This window comes from Hyperolius riggenbachi, chromosome 3 (genome assembly GCF_040937935.1).
Source record: "Hyperolius riggenbachi isolate aHypRig1 chromosome 3, aHypRig1.pri, whole genome shotgun sequence".
Taxonomy (NCBI): domain Eukaryota; kingdom Metazoa; phylum Chordata; class Amphibia; order Anura; family Hyperoliidae; genus Hyperolius; species Hyperolius riggenbachi.
In genome coordinates, this window is record NC_090648.1 from 483,208,034 (window position 1) to 483,224,944 (window position 16,911).

The 16,911-nt window shown below is 43.7% G+C and overlaps 1 protein-coding gene across 1 annotated transcript in view; it reads left to right on the forward strand.

The window, feature by feature from the left end:
• Positions 1-16,911, forward strand: part of LOC137564350 (A disintegrin and metalloproteinase with thrombospondin motifs 2-like) — a 418,259-nt gene that overhangs the window by 121,354 nt on the left and 279,994 nt on the right. The window contains exon 4 of the mRNA XM_068278125.1: positions 14,484-14,686. Coding sequence (XP_068134226.1) covers positions 14,484-14,686 — 203 coding nt within the window. The remainder of the gene's footprint in view (positions 1-14,483; positions 14,687-16,911) is intronic.

Genomic DNA, 16,911 nt, shown 5'->3' on the forward strand with positions numbered 1-16,911 from the left:
CTGAGGGCTCTTCTGTGCAGATTTCTCCTGCACAGAAAAATGCTCAGGATTACGGACTAGTGGAAACAGGGCCATCCACTTGTATTGGCTATGCGAATCCACATGCGGACAACGCATGCGGATTCGCGATAATGGAAACGGGCCCTAACACAACGTGTCTAGAAGTCCGATGGCAAGGGACCGCATAAGACTCTCTAATGTGTGGGGGGGAGGGGTCTGTATGGCTGATATTTTGGTGAAACCCCTCCCACAGTGTGATGTGATGACCATGGTCCTGACGTTTGCTGTCTGTGAACCTCGTTGCATTGTGGGAAATAACGTCTTTTTCCAGCTACTAAGCAACAATATCTCACTCTATGCATAGAGCTCTCAGTAATGAACATTCCATACAGATCACCTGCCAGAACTAAAGATGTCACCACCGTTGATAAATTTCAGAATGTAAATCAGGGAGAGGAAAGATTCTACAATGGGCAAACGTGGATTATATAATCTATGAATGAATATTGTAAAAAATAAGCTATTTTATTCATTAAGTTATTTTTACTACAGTTCCTCTTTAAGCGTAATCCCAAGGCTCTTATGTACGCTGACGCCAAGGGGAGCTCATAATAGATTTAGGGGTACTTGGACTTTTCATGGTCAATTTATTTTAATAAGGTTTGAGATCAACACTATATTATACCATATACACTCGCATATAAGCCGACCCACATATAAGCCGAGGTACCCACTTTCCTCTCAAAAACCAGGGAAAAGTAATTGTATAAAAGTTAATCTTTCTCGTTAAACTCTCATCTGCAGTATGTCCTCCGGTTGCTTTAATCACCGTATCATTGACTCAGAATTGCAGATGATGGGCGTTGTGTTAAATTCCTAGTTGACAGTAATGAAAATAGAAACTTTTGTAATGACTGATATGAACCTTATATCCTAAATGTTTACATCATGTTGAAATTACAGCCGATTAAGCAAGTTTGAGAGGAACTTAAAAATGAATAAATGTAAGGTCATGCATTTTGGACGTACTAATGGTCTAGCACCATACAAGATAAATGGGATACAGTTGGGGACATCAAACTTGGAGAAGGACTTAGGAGTACTCATTGACAACAAGTTAAATAATCGTACTCCATGCCAAGCAGCTGCAGCTAAAGCTAACAAAATTTTGGGATGCATTAAAAGGGAAATAAAAACTCGAGATGCTAGCATAATATTGCCCCTGTTTAACTCTCTAGTAAGGCCACATCTGGAATATGGAATTCAGTTCTGGGCACCACATTACAAAAAAGATATTGCAGTTTTAGAGCAGGTGCAGAGACGAGCAACAAAATTGATGCGTGGGATGGAAGGTCTCACTAATCGAGAAAGGTTAGATAAACTGGGTTTATTTAGTCTAGAGAAAAGACGCCTTAGAGGGGATCTAATTAACATGTATAAATACATCAGAGGGCAATATAATACCTTGGTGGATGAGATGTGGAATGCATTGCCACAGGAAGTCGTTATGGCAAACTCTATACCTGCATTTAAAGGGGGCTTAGATGCTTTCCTTGCGTTGAAAGACATCCATGGCTACAATTACTAGGTAATGCCTAATGATGTTGATCCAGGGATTTTATCTGATTGCCATCTGGAGTCGGGAAGGAATTTTTCCCTTTAGGGCAGTGGCGTTCCTACCTAAGGGCGCAGGGGGGCGGGGCGCACCGGGTACCAGTCAGCCAGGGGGGTGTCGCCACGCCCCCCCTACACCTGACTAAGGAGGGGAAGAGCAGCGCTAGGAGGAGGGGTGACAGCAGGGATAGCGGCGGGGAGGGGGAAATATCCCCCCCCTCCCTCACCTGGGTCCCCTCCTTCTGCCTCTCTTCTCCCCCCAAAAATGCGGGCAGCGGGCCGGTGGCAGTGGGCAGCGAGCAGGCGAGCGCGGAGTATACTCACGTTACTTCCGCGTATCAGCCTGGAACGCTGCGTCACCGTCACGTGCCTCTTCTGCGCCTCCAATCATTGGAGGCGCAGTAGAGGCACGTGACGGCGACGCAGCGTTCCAGGCTGATACGCGGAAGTAACGTGAGTATACTCCGCGCTCGCCTGCTCGCTGCCCACTGCCACCGGCCCGCTGCCCGCATTTTTGGGGGAGAAGAGAGGCAGAAGGAGGGGACCCAGGTGAGGGAGGGGGGGATATTTTCCCCTCCCCGCCGCTATCCCTGCTGTCACCCCTCCTTCTAGCTACACGGGGGGGGGGGGGAACTATACTACCTAAACTGGGGGCCACTATACTAGCTGGCAGCTGGGGGCCACTATACTGGAGGCAGCTAAACGGGGGGGGGGGGGGAGGGGGGGCACAGGGCACTATACTAGCTACACTGGGGGCATCTATGGGGGCCACTATATTACCTATACTGGGGGGGGGGGCACCATACCAGCTACAATGGAGGCAACTATACTATCTAAACTGTGGGCCACTATACTAGCTATACTGGGGCAACTATGGGGGCCACTATACTAGCTATACTGGAGGGCAGCTCTACGGGGGCCACTATACAAACTACACTGGGGGCAGCAACACTACCTACATTGGGGGCAGCAGCTATGCTGCCTATCCTGGGGGCAACTATACTAGCTATATTGGGGCAACTATACTACCTTCACTGGGGGCAACTAGCTACCTATACTGGGGGCAACTGCTAGCTACCTATACTGGGGGCAGTGGCGGCACGGGGGGGGGGGGTGTGTGCTTTGGGTGCTGAAGAACCCCTAAAATTCTCCAAGCACCCCCCAGCGTGAACTGACTTTCGGCATCTAATAGACGCCGTATCAGTTCACCGCAGCGGCAGAGCAGGGCTATAGTAAAATGTCCGAAGCCCTGCTCTGGAGACTTTGGGAGTTGCTGGCTGCAGAGGATCGTGGGAGCTGCGCACTGGACGGAGGCCGGAACAGGAGCTCTGCTGCAGGTGAGTAAATGTTTTTTTTTTTCTTTTTAATTTATATTAGCAGCCAGGGGTAGCATTTATGTTCTGGCCAGGTCTGCTACACGATTGCATGTATTTTCTGGGCAAATCTGCCGACATGATTGAACGTATTCTCTGGGCAAATCTACCGACATGATTGCATGTATTTTCTGGGCAAATCTGCCGACATGATTGAACGTATTCTCTGGGAAAATCTGCCGACATGATTGAACGTATTCTCTGGGCAAATCTGCCGACATGATTAAACGTATTCTCTGGGCAAATCTGCAGACATGATTGAACGTATTCTCTGGGCAAATCTGCAGACATGATTGAACGTATTCTCTGGGCAAATCTGCAGACATGATTGAACGTATTCTCTGGGCAAATCTGCCGACATGATTGAACGTATTCTCTGGGCAAATCTGCCGACATGATTGAACGTATTCTCTGGGCAAATCTGCCGACATGATTGAACGTATTCTCTGGGCAAATCTGCCGACATGATTGAACGTATTCTCTGGGCAAATCTGCCGACATGATTGAACGTATTCTCTGGGCAAATCTGCCGACATGATTGAACGTATTCTCTGGGCAAATCTGCCGACATGATTGCATGCATTTTCTGGGCAAATCTGCCGACATGATTGCATGCATTTTCTGGGCAAATCTGCCGACATGATTGCATGTATTTTCTGGGCAAATCTGCCGACATGATTGCATGTATTTTCTGGGCAAATCTGCAGACATGATTGAACGTATTCTCTGGGCAAATCTGCTGACATGATTGAACGTATTCTCTGGGCAAATCTGCCGACATGATTGAACGTATTCTCTGGGCAAATCTGCCGACATGATTGCATGCATTTTCTGGGCAAATCTGCCGACATGATTGCATGTATTTTCTGGGCAAATCTGCCGACATGATTGCATGTATTTTCTGGGCAAATCTGCCGACATGATTGAACGTATTCTCTGGGAAAATCTGCCGACATGATTGAACGTATTCTCTGGGAAAATCTGCTGACATGATTGAACGTATTCTCTGGGAAAATCTGCCGACATGATTGCATGTATTTTCTGGACAAATCTGCCGACATGATTGCATGTATTTTCTGGGCAAATCTGCAGACATGATTGAACGTATTCTCTGGGCAAATCTGCCGACATGATTGAACGTATTCTCTGGGCAAATCTTCCGACATGATTGAACGTATTCTCTGGGCAAATCTGCCGACATGATTGCATGTATTTTCTGGGCAAATCTGCCGACATGATTGCATGTATTTTCTGGGCAAATCTGCCGACATGATTGAACGTATTCTCTGGGCAAATCTGCACACATTACGTGTATTTTCACCCGGGTTCACGTCAAATTACAGTTAGCTCCGCCCTCATCCGATCATGGCCACGCCCATTTTTTTGCCTTATAGCGCCACCCATTTTTATGCCCCTTCACCTTCTTTTTGGGGGGGGGGTGTCTTATAATACCCAGCACCGGGTGTCAAATGCCCTAGGTACGCCACTGCTTTAGGGGCTAATTGGACCATGCCTTGTAAGGGTTTTTTCGCCTTCCTCTGGATCAACAGGGATATGTGAGGGAGCAGGCTGGTGTTGTACTTTATACTGGTTGAACTCGATGGACGTATGTCTTTTTTCAACCAAAATAACTATGTAACTATGTAACTGTAACCAAGAATTTATACTTCATCCCAATCAGTAGCTGATACCCCCTTTCCTATGAGAATTCTTTACCTTCTCTCGAATAGATCATAAGGGATGGCTGTATGACTGATATTGTGGTGAAACCCCTCCCACAGTGTGATGTCATGACCATGGTCCTGACAGTTTGCTGTCTGGAAACCTCATTGCATTGTGGGAAATAACAGTTGTTTCCAACTGCCAAGCAACCAGTATCTCCCTCTGTGTTCTCCCCAGAAATTTTTTCCAGCCGGGTGGCATGAAATAGTAGCTGGGTGGGGCGTGATGAGAGAATGCAGAGCCGGTGCTTCTGTGCGCAACTCTGCTTACAGCATAGATGGAGGTGAGCCAATGACAGCCGGTGGTCATCAAAACTAGCCGGGTGGAGCGCCTGGCTAAAAGAGCCTGGGGAGAACACTGCCTCTGTGCATATGTATATCTATAAAAGAAAAAACAACCTTTTAGCCAATTGCATTGTTAGGAGGCGTGGTTATAGATGATCACAGTTGGTGCTGTTTTTTTTTTTTTTTTTTCATGTCTTCCAGTAGTAAAGATGATTATGGCGTACTGATTGTGAAGCAAACAATATGAACAAATTACATGGCGACTATTAATCATTTCTTAATCTCTCTTCTATTTTTTAACTTCTCACTTTTAAATGTATCGATTTATTTTTTCCCCCTTTTCAGTAAAGTCCTCTTTAAACTATAACCAAAGTTGCCACAGCAGATGTGACCTGAAGAAGAAAATAGCTCAACACATGTGAATGTTACTTTTTTTTTTTTTTATATACCAATTTTTTTTAAGTGTACCTAATGGGAAAAAAGTGCCTGAAATAAGTACTTACCTCAGTGGAGGGAATCCTCTAGATAATCCAGAGGCTTCCCTTGCCCCCGTTGCCTTCACTGATCTAGAGCTGGGACCCCCGAATCTTTGTAGACAAGGGCTTTGTTGAGCGGTGTGCGCGGCCGCACTCCCATCTGTGACTGGCTGCAGCCGCACTGCACAGGATGCCTCATGCCTACACAGTAGCACGGAGCCACTTGGACTCGGCTTCTTCCACTGTGATACTGAACAGGCACGAGGCGTACTGCGCCTGTGCAGTGTATCTGCGCTCTCTCACAGACGTGAGCACCGTCGTGAACTTCCAAGGGGGACCGGTGTACAGCAGTAGTCTCAAGGAGGACACAGGAAGCCTCTGGAGGTTCAACTACCCTCTACTGAGGTATGTAACTTTTCCTCCTTGAGGATCTCATAGGTTCGCTTTAAAAGGATTAAACGTATTGCAATGGCACTGAATAAACAAACAAAAAAAACACCATTTACCCTTCAATTTTAGGTTTGGACCATTATAACATAATTTCCCCTCTTAGGCCAAAGTACATCAGTGGGCCACTATAAGTGTATTAATAATTTATTGGAAAAGAGGGATCTCCCTGTAATCCTTTCAAGCTATGTAAATATGTTAGATGATACTTGACCAAGATGGCCATTGGGGATGGCCATAGACCTACTCATTTACTTATATGTTGCTTGGTCTCTCTATTGCATAAATCTGTGTGCTCCTTAGAACAGTGGAGTGCAAGAACAAAGAGGTCTTGCTTAGATGTGGATATTTTGGATGAACACATTTTTGCCTCAGTGCAGCACTGAAGAAAGCTGGGAAGGGTTTGTTAGAAATCCTTGAGATATTGCAACACTCCAGCTGTCTACAGGATGACCATGTTGTTCCATGATTTTTGATTCTTTCTTCTGTTCTTTGGTCTACTGTTTTTTTGTGTGACCTCACTGTGGTTTTTAACAAAGGCTCAGTCTGAGTATCTGCAGACATTTTAAAGAAGACAATGCGAAGCATCAGCCAACCACTTAATTAACATCTGCATAATGAGTGTTATTTGGCTTTTGTTGGCCAGAGTTAGTGGATTATCCGTACATAGAAGTATGTGGATATTCTTTCCTCACTTCAATGACTGATTTGAAAGTTAAAGTGAATGGGAACCGCGTTAAAAAATAAATGAAGCAAATACTTACCTAAGGAGAGGGAAGGCTCTGGGTCATATAGAGCCTTCCGTCTCCTCTCTCGGTGCTCTCTATCCTGTGCTGGCTCACCCCCCCCCCCATTTCAATCCCCCGCCGAAAAGGGTATTTGGAAGTCTTCGGGAGCCGTGTCCTCCCAAAGACCTGCGGCTCCATGCTGCACAGGCGTGAGCGTGCAAGAGAGCGTGCTTGCGCAGGCGCAGTACAGGGCCGCCCTTCTTCAGGAGCACTCGGGCTCCCTGAAGACTTCTGAAGCCTCCTTCGGCCGGGTATAGCAGTATTTGACTAAATTAGTCAAATACTGCTACCGGGCGAGCCAGCACTGGAACGAGGAGACCAGGAGAGGAGCCAGAAGGCTCTATAGGACCCAGAGCCTTCCCTCTCCTTAGGTAAGTATCTGTCTCATTTTTTTTAATGTGGTTCCCATTCACTTTAAGAAGATGTTTGTAGCAGCAGTGACACATAATCTAGAAAACAAAATGGTGTCTAGTTCAAAGTGCCTCAAATTAATTTTTAAATTTGAGATATGTGTTCTGTTAGGGGTCTGAGAATCCCGGCACCAGTGGTAGACTTGGGCTTCCCAAGGTGTATAATCTGATGACCCAGAGTCTCCACCAGAGCACCCTGGAAGGAATGATTGACCCTCACTCCCAGTAGGTGGCAGGCTACTTTGCCAGGGACTGGCAGCACTGACTAGAAGGCTAGGTTCGGCAGGAAGGATGGACTGGGAGGGACAGAATGACAGCACAGGCGGAATGGACTGATGAACTGGTTGAACAGTGTGGTGGGATGGACTGACGGGACCAGTGGGGTGGGCTGGCAGAGATAGTGGAATGAGATGTACTGACAGATTAAACCGACAGGATTTGTGAACGAATTAGCTAGACAGACAGGGCTGGCAGAACCAGTAATAGCCAGTCTACTATCAGGACAACGTGGGCCATACTGTGGCAGTGACAGTGAGCAACCAGTCCTGAAAATGAGAGCCGTAATAGGCTATTATCAGACAGCAGTTAGGCATTGCTTCAGTTGACATGAGTGATCACTCTCCCCAAACCCCATTTGACTTAAAGGGGAATTGTATATACTGACTGTGAGGGAGCAAGCAGCTCTAGGTCACTTAGAAGGGGAGGAGGATGTGTGAACTAGTGCTGCAGATATTGTCCATTTTTATTTTGCAAAAACTACAGATACATTTTAGTCTTAATAATTTTCTACGAAATGCATATTACAAAAAAAAAAAAAAAATCATCTAAAATGGGTCTTTAATAATAAACGTTTAAGTTAAAGGGATACTGTAGGGGGGTCGGGGGAAAATGAGCTGAACTTACCCGGGGCTTCTAATGGTCCCCTGCAGACATCCTGTGTTGGCGCAGCCGCTCACCGATGCTCCGGCCCCGCCTCCGGTTAACTTCTGGAATTTCTGACTTTAAAGTCAGAAAACCACTGCGCCTGCGTTGCCGTGTCCTCGATCTCGCTGATGTCATCAAGAGCGCACAGTGCAGGCCCAGTATGGTCTGTGTCTGCGCAGTACACTCCTGGTGACATCAGCGGGAGCGAGGACACGGCAACGCAGGCGCAGTGGTTTTCTGACTTTAAAGTCAGAAATTCCAGAAGTGAACCGGAGGCGGGGCCGGAGCATTGGGGAGTGGCTGCGCCAACACAGGATGTCTGTGGGGGACCATTAGAAGCCCCGGGTAAGTTCAGCTCATTTTCCCCCGACCCCCCTACAGTATCCCTTTAAGCACACTGAAGTGAGAGTGATTTGGAGGCTGCCATATTCAGTGCTCTCCCCAGGCTCTTTTAGCCGGGTGCTCCACCCGGCTAGTTTTGATTAGCACCCGGCTGTTATCTGCTCACCTCCTGTAAGCAAAGAAGCACTAGCCCTGCATTTTCTCATCTCGCCCCACCCGGCTACTTTTTCATGCCACCCGGCTGGGAAAAAAAATTCTGGGGAGAACAGTGCATATTTATTTCCGGTTATAACACACTTGAAGCAAGAATGCAATTTATACGGTCAAACCGCAGTCAGAAACCACTAACTTGCATGCTTGTTTAGGGTCTACGGATAAAAGTATTAGAGACAGTGGCTTAGCAGGACAGCCAGGCAATGCAAATTGTTTAAAGGGAACCCGAGGTGAGTGGGATGTGGAGGCTGCCATATTTATTTCCTTGTAAACAATGCTGATCTTCTGGCATTAGTAGTGTCTGATTAAAAACCCTGGAACAAGCATATGGATAATCCAGTAAAACCTGAGTCAGCCAAGTCAGAGTACCACACCTGCAGCATGCTTGTTCAGGGTCTTTGGCTAATAGTAGTAGAGATGCAGGATTAGGAGGATGGCCAGGCAACTGGTATCATTTAAAAGGAAAAAAATGTCAGTTTCAAACCTCCCCCCCCCCCCCCCACCCACACACACAATCAAGTGTATGTATATATAGCTGCCCCTGACATTTTTAGTAGATGGGGTCTCTAGCATAATGTATTTGTTTCCTAAACTGAAGGCAAAGTATGTACATGAGAAGCATGATCCATCTCAGCTGCCGTACAAATGGAGTGGCTCATAACTTAAACACATGGATAGATTGCGTCTCAAAACTTAAAAAGGTCACATATTAAAAGGCATATAGTATGAAGAGTCCTTTAGCGGATCTAAAACTTTAAAGCCATTGCATTAGCGAGAGTCGTTAATGAGAAGAATACTTTACGCTTAGATTTGTCTGGCCAGAAGTGATTGGTACAGAGAAAAATATCACTCTAGAGGACACAAAGTTCATAAGCTGTTAATAATATGCCAGCACACTGTGAGGGTATATGAGGATAAAAAAGTTTCCGACGTTTCTTTAGTGATTTCCTTTTTTCCATATGTTCATGAAGTTAGGGCTTCCCGGACAGAAGTACATTTTAGACTCTATGTGAAGTACTAGGTAGTTAACCACTTGTTGCCGCCACCACAATATATTCACATTCTCTCTGCCACCAGTTTTGGCAGAAGGACATGAGTGTTACTTATGTAGTGCTGATGTGCTCAAAATTTAGGGGATTAACCAGGGTATCCCAACCTGGGGCCTCAACCCGTTCCCTCTCTTCCCCTCTCCTCCCCCCTTTGTCACAGGCCGGCAGCAGGAAGCGTTGCTGGGTAGGTATGTCTCACCTTTCCCGATTCCTGTGGCGAGTGGCTCTCCCCATGGCTTGTTCTTATACTGGCATCCTGTACTTGTGGGAACTGGGTCCTTGCTTGAGGACATCATCAAGCTGGTACCTGGTGCATGTGATACAAAAAAGCCTGCATCAGAACAAGCCAGGGGAGTGCCACGATCACTGCAGGAATGGGGAAAGATACTTACCAGCTATACTTCTTGCTTGTGGTATCTGCAAGAGGAGGGGAAGGGGGACCACAAGGCTACCAGGACTATAGCATAACCCTCACGGATAAGGAATTACAGCCATAAAATACTTTTCTGGCAGAGAACTTGGCTCCTGAGAGCAGCTGGTAGATAAAAAAAAGGTTGACAGTTCATATATTTTAGTTCTCTGAGACACAGGACAGACTGTGTCATGAATCTGAGACAAAACAATAAAGTTACGTTTTTATACATAACAGAAAACTGGGCTATTTAAAAGTATTTTTTTTTTGTAGTAGGAGAATACAAACAATGGTTTATTTTATTCAGTTTATTTTCACTAAATGTTGACTTTAAACAGCATTGGTTCGTCTAGGTCTTTGGATTTTAGAAAGGCTCAATCTAAATTCTCTGAGGTACTTGTATTCCTTACCCTAAATTATATAAAGTGACAGCTAGAGTGAGAGCTAAAATAAGTGTACTGCACTGTACTTATAAAATGCCTAGGAATCTCTGTTAAAGCGGAATATAACCCTGCATTTCAACTTTGCTCTAAAACATTATTTACAGTATATTATATACAACCAGCATTTTTTTTTTTTACTAGACCAGCATTGGAAGGGTTACACAGGGCTTTAAAGTTCCTTTAGATTTCTGCAGACGCATCCGAAGCTGAAAAGAGATACATTTTGTTTACAGAAATGTATCTAAGTGTTGAATGACTCATCTTTCTGACTGAGAAGGAGCTTGGAGGACTGCCAAAGAGTGTGTAACTGTTTATCAATAGATACATAGAATGTAACAATCTGAACTTCTGCATATCTCTCCACGGAACTTGAAACGTCTGTGTTTAACCCTTCCAATGCTGGTCTAGTAAAAAAAAAAAAATGCTTTTTGCATATAATATGCTGTAAATAATATTTTAGAGCAAAGTTGAAATGCAGGGTTATATTCCGCTTTAAGATTGCAGAAGTCACTCTGAAGGAACCATGAAGGGTCTTCTACTAAAGAGAAATGTATCCTGTTTTAACTTGTTTGTAATGTCAGAAGAAAGGGAGATACTTACCTGACTACAGAGAAGGCTCTGGATGATCCTGAGAGTTCCCATGTCATCCTTGCCATTGGCCGGGACCATCTTCTAGCTCACGCTTGAATTCTCCTGCGTATAGAAGCATGACCATGCTCACAGTACATGGAAAATAGTGTGGCCACAGGAACATACTGTATCTGACAAGCTCTTGTTCATTATGTTCACAGGGACCCGGCATAGCAGGGGTGGCCTCCTGGTTGTATTGAGAATCCTCTGGAGTCTGGACCAACCAGAGGCCTCTCTCTACTTCGGTAATTATCATACATTTTCACGTACCTTATTTTTCTTTGGATATACAGCTCTGAGAGAGAAGAGGCCACTGCAATTTCAGCATCTCTGAGTATGACAAACTTCCATGCCAGTTTCTGTTAACTTTCTACAGAAACACACCTCATTCTGCTTTGAGGTACTGATTAGGTGATCACCTAAATCAAATCTTATTAATAAGGAAAATTATATATATATCTATCATATAACCCCCACTGCTGTAAGACAACAGCAATTGTGTTATAGAGGACTGGGGTAAAGTCATTGTCAGGCCCTTGTTGATCTCTGCATCTGTTGTTGGTGTGGGCACTGCCAGGGCGTGGAATGACCACAGGTACTAGAGCACCATGCAAGGGATGATGGACCATCACCCCTAGCCTGTGACAGTCTACTTTGCTGAGGCCAACAGATGATCCCTGGGAATGCCCCACTGTTTGGTAGGTAGACTTGAAAGGGCAATAGGAGATTTAGGGAGGACTGGCAGAACTGAGTAAAAGGTAGAACTGGTAAGCTGAGTAGGACTGGCTGGGCAGACTGGAGAAAGGACTGGTAGGGCAGGTTGAAGAGGACTGGTAGGGCAGACGGCAGAGGAATGGTAGGGTGGGCTGAAGGTAAGGGCTGGCAAGGTGGACTGGAGGGCAGAATCGGCTGGGTGGACTGGAGAGAAGGACTGGTAGGGAAGAATGGAGAGGAGGACTGGTAAGGTGGACTGAAGGGAAAGATTGGCAGTGTGGACTGGAGGGTAGAACTGGCAGGACAAACTGGAAAGAAGTACTTGCAGTGTGGACTGAAGAGTGTGGCTGCCTGGACTTACTGGTAGACTGACTGTCATAACCAACTTAAAGACTAACTGACAAAGAGAGCTACAGGCAAGTCACCAAGAACAACGTGTTGACAATGGCTTTCACCACATTCCCGCTGACCTCTGGGAATGACGTCAATTGATGGTGAGGAAAAGGACAAGCACCAAATTGGCCAGCCCAAACTCCAGCTTTCCCTCTGGAATGACACTATCAATCAAAGATGAGCTGTTGGATATTTAGCAGAAAGAGTGGTAGGATGTTATCGAGCAGCAATGTGAAAATCTGGTGGAGAGCGTGCCAAAAAGCATGAAAGCTGGGATTGCAATTCGGGGTTTTATGTAGTCTTTAGTCTAAACATTATTGCCATTTTCTTTAAGGATGAGCAGAGGAGATTTTTCTTTAAATTATTCAAGATCTGCAGACCCTGCACTAAACCAGTACAAATAATGACAAACCTGTTTTGATCACAAGTGACATTAAAATGCATCTTTGCCATCCATGCATTCAAATGTCACGATATAACATGAAGACAATCCACAAACAGTGAACAAGCAGTGAATTAGATAAATGATTTATTCCAGTTCAGGCAGTGACAATCCAAACTCCAATAACAGGCAGCATCAATCCTTCAGAACGTTTGTTAGAAACATTTTCTGCCTAAAGTCTTTTTTCTAAACAGGCTAGGTGAATGGCAAATAAACAATATACAGGGGTGTAACTAGAGGGGAGAAGCCCCTGCAATTGCTGGGGGCCCGGAGATGTGTGTGTGTGTGTGTGTGTGTGGGGGGGCAACTACTGACCTTCTCTACCTCTGTTACAGGGGACTCAAAGTTGTGAAGGGCACCAAGGCGAGGCAAGGGAAGGGGTATGAACATTTGGGGGGCTCCAGCAAAGTTTTGCTTGAGGCCCAATGAATTGTAGTTATTCCCCTGACAAACATCCCCCAAAGCAGCGTAGAAACAAAATGGTCTACTCTTTTTTTCTGTCTTTTCTACTCCTGTTTCACCAAAATGCTCTGCCATACATATGAATTGGCTGCCACTTGGGCGGAGGATACATCCGGATTATGGCTTAACTTGCTGCTGCACAAGTTCCCGGCAGTGTTAATTACTATTCCCCCTCCAGGTCCACGTGCATAGTGGGGAATGATGTAATTCGGCCTTCAGCTACTGCTGGAAGCCAGTGTTTGAAAAGCAACTTCAGCTCTGTCTTCTGACGGTGCCGAAGTTACTGATTGTGCGCCGCTATAGCTGTAATTCATATTACGGCCTATGGTGGCACCGGCTGCGCCCCAAATCTCCAGTGCTGTAATTACAGCACTCGCTGCCTGCTGCCTTTTTGGTGTGCTTTCATTTGTGTAAAGCCAATGGGAATACAAAAAAAAAAGCATGAAAAAGTCTTGTGTAATTTTTTTTTATTTTTTTTTTTTTTTTTGCTATCAAGATAAAAAAACACAAGCATTAAATTGAAAACTTCATACACAATCCACAAGAGCCACAGAAAATAACAAGTGTACTTCAGCACGAAAAAAAAAATACATCCGCAATGGAATTTTATTTGCAACTGTAGGGTTTTTCTTTAGATAAATACCTGGATACCTGAAGGACTTGTTGCAACTGCATCACAACCCTCACAACTGCATCACAATCTTGGATCAAAAGGATGTACTTTGGTCAGCACCTAAGAATCTAGTCATTCACCTAAAAACCTTTGTAGATGGAGCCTTCGGTCATGCTGCCCCTACACTTTGGAACTCCCTGCCACACCCAATCAGGGCAGCTCTATCCCTGGAAGCATTTAAGTTCAAACTGAAAACCCACCTCTTTAGTCTGGCATTTATGAACACCTGACTATTTCCTCTGTAACACAGTCCACCTTTTAACCTTCTCTTGATCTGAGACTTATCTATGCGCTTTGAGTTCTATGGGAGAAAAGCGCTTTACAAATGGTATGGTACTACCATACATGCAATGTAGATAATCTTAAAACAATCATATATTAATGCATGTGAATTTTTAAAAACTGCGTTATTTTTCTGTTGGACTTGGCTTTAAGTTTTATAGAGCCAACTGGTTATGAATATAATGAGTTTTATGCAAAAAGTACAACATTATATTTTATTGGCTGCAATTTTGTCTTATTAGTCCAGTTCTACCCTAAAATATTTTGTAACATTTTTAACAAGTGTAGATATTATTTGCCGTTACCATTTTTTTTTGTTTTGCTTTATTTTTTTTATTTATTTGCCTATTTTTCTATGGCTAGAAATCTAACTTTTATTTTTTATTTCAGAAGCTGCTCAGTTTAACTCTAGCATCCTAGAAAACATGATTGACAGCATCGATTCCCAAATCAACACCGTGCGGAAGCGAAGCCGCAGACATGCCAGCGATAATGATTACAGCATTGAAGTTCTGCTTGGAGTTGATGACTCAGTTGTGCGATTTCATGGAAAAGAATATGTCCAGAAATATCTTTTGACACTGTTAAATATTGTGAGTGATTTATTACTTTACGTTTTACAGTCTACACTTATTTTAAAATGAGGACAGACTGGTTATAAATACTATTTATTAATGGGAAGGAATTCTGATGTTTTTGTGGCATTACTGCCAAAGTTTTCTATAAGTGATGAGGAAATTACTTTTTTTTTTTGCCTATGATGGAGCTCAGCGGATCATTCAGAAACAGCCTTATCAGTCCGCCGACCGCGCGTACACACGCTACTTTCGGCTAAAGGACCGCCCAGGGGTAAGGTCCGGTGGACCCGTCGTTGCCTTTAGTAGTGCGGGTGTATGCACCATTGGCTATCCAGCAGCAGCAGATTGACCTCTAGATGGTATAAGCTGGCACCATTAATGTGAATATAGTCCTTTAAACCATTCACTGCGGCTTTTTCAAACCATGTCCATCCACAAATTGGTGAATGGACTTGACAAAAGAGCAGTGTATGGCTCCAGAATATCATCGTATCTCCATCACTCCAGCATATGGAATAAAGGGCTTTATTTACACTGTTGGCTCACACTATCTAGAAGCATTAGAAAAGGAATTTAAGTCTTGATATGTTTCCAAAAATGTTTTTGAGAGTACGAAAGGAACTTGTATGTTTCCTTTTGAAGATTAAGCCATATTGATTCAATAGTATGAATGTACCAGTTATGGAATGTACACATCCAGAGATCTCAGAATGTCTAATTGTACGTAACATTGGCTGCCAAACGCTCATGTTACAGCTGTTAAGAGGACTTGTCGAGTTCCGAGTAACCCCATACATGGTCATGTAGAGAACTTAAACCCACGTAAAAGAGATGTATTTTTTTTGGGCTGGGGAAGAGGGGTAGAACGGAGAAGTTATTTTAGTATTAATAATGGGAATTGGGTACTGAAAAATTTGGAAGTGTGCCTACAGGCTAATGGTTTGCTTTAAAGTGGACCCAAATTAAAAATACAAGATTTCAGAAATAAAACCTATTTTCTAACTTATAATAATAAACAGCAGCCTTTTTTCAGCTGCATGATGACAAATATAAAATATTTTACATCTATTGGAGGAACCTCGCCCTTCCTTTCTTATTGCCGGGACCGAATCAGGCAAACTGGTGGAGGAGATGAAAAACAAAACACAGGCTGCTACTGATGACGTCACAGGGGAGGTGATCTCAGCTTGTGTGAGATTTCACATAGACGATGCCCCTGTGAGGGAGGGTAGCTGATGACAAACACATCCATGATCTAAAACCTCCTACTACTGTAAGCTCAGAAGTAATGGCTGCCACCTGTATAACCCTAGTTATGAAAAGAGAAGGGTGAAAAGCGTGCACTGAAATGCTCATAGGCTTGGAGTGTTTGTTTGTCTTTGTATGTGTCAGAGTGGTGCAACTAAATATTTTGAATTAAAAAAATGTTTGGCTTGGGTCCGCTTTAAGTAATTGCTTATGTTTAATGGAAAACTAAAAACTTATGTTCATAGAAATAATCTGAAATTATAGTTGTTTTTTTTCAACCACTTTGCAGCTTTTTTTTTTTTAATTTTATTTAATTTATTTACATAATTCTAAATCAGTGTTTTTACATGCCCTGTTACAAGCACAACTTTTTGAACAGAGCATTAATATACATTGGCAAACTGTTTAAAAATAGCACATTGGTACATAGTTATATCGTTATCTATATTAATCCAGAGGAAAAGAAAACCCACAAGGACAGAAACAATGGCCTCAATTCACTAAGATCATGCTGGAGATAATAAGGCAAGTAAGAGAGTTATCTTCTCTCTTCATTCCTTACGTTACCTCTTCTGTAGTTAATTTACCTCCTCTGTAGTTAATTTACCTCCTCTGTAGTTATTTTCACACGCAGTTAATGAACAACCTGTCTTTAACTCTGGAATTAATTTAAGGATTAAAGAGTTAACTTAGACAGAAGAGTTAACTTTAGGTTTGCCTGAGGTAAACAACTCTAGAAGAGTTATTAAAGACAGGAGATAAGCTTAGTGAATTGAGGCCAATGTCCTTTACTGGATCATCCTCCTACATTTATCAGTTATGGCTATGAATTGCCTTAAAAGTAAGGAAAGCTTCCAAGTCCCTTTTTAAATGCAATTGTAGAATTTATCATACTGTACATACTCTTTGTAGTAAGATATTCCACATAAAAAAAAGAGGCGGATGCTAAAAAAATAAAAAAACAAAACAGTGTTGTCCTTCAGACCACTGCT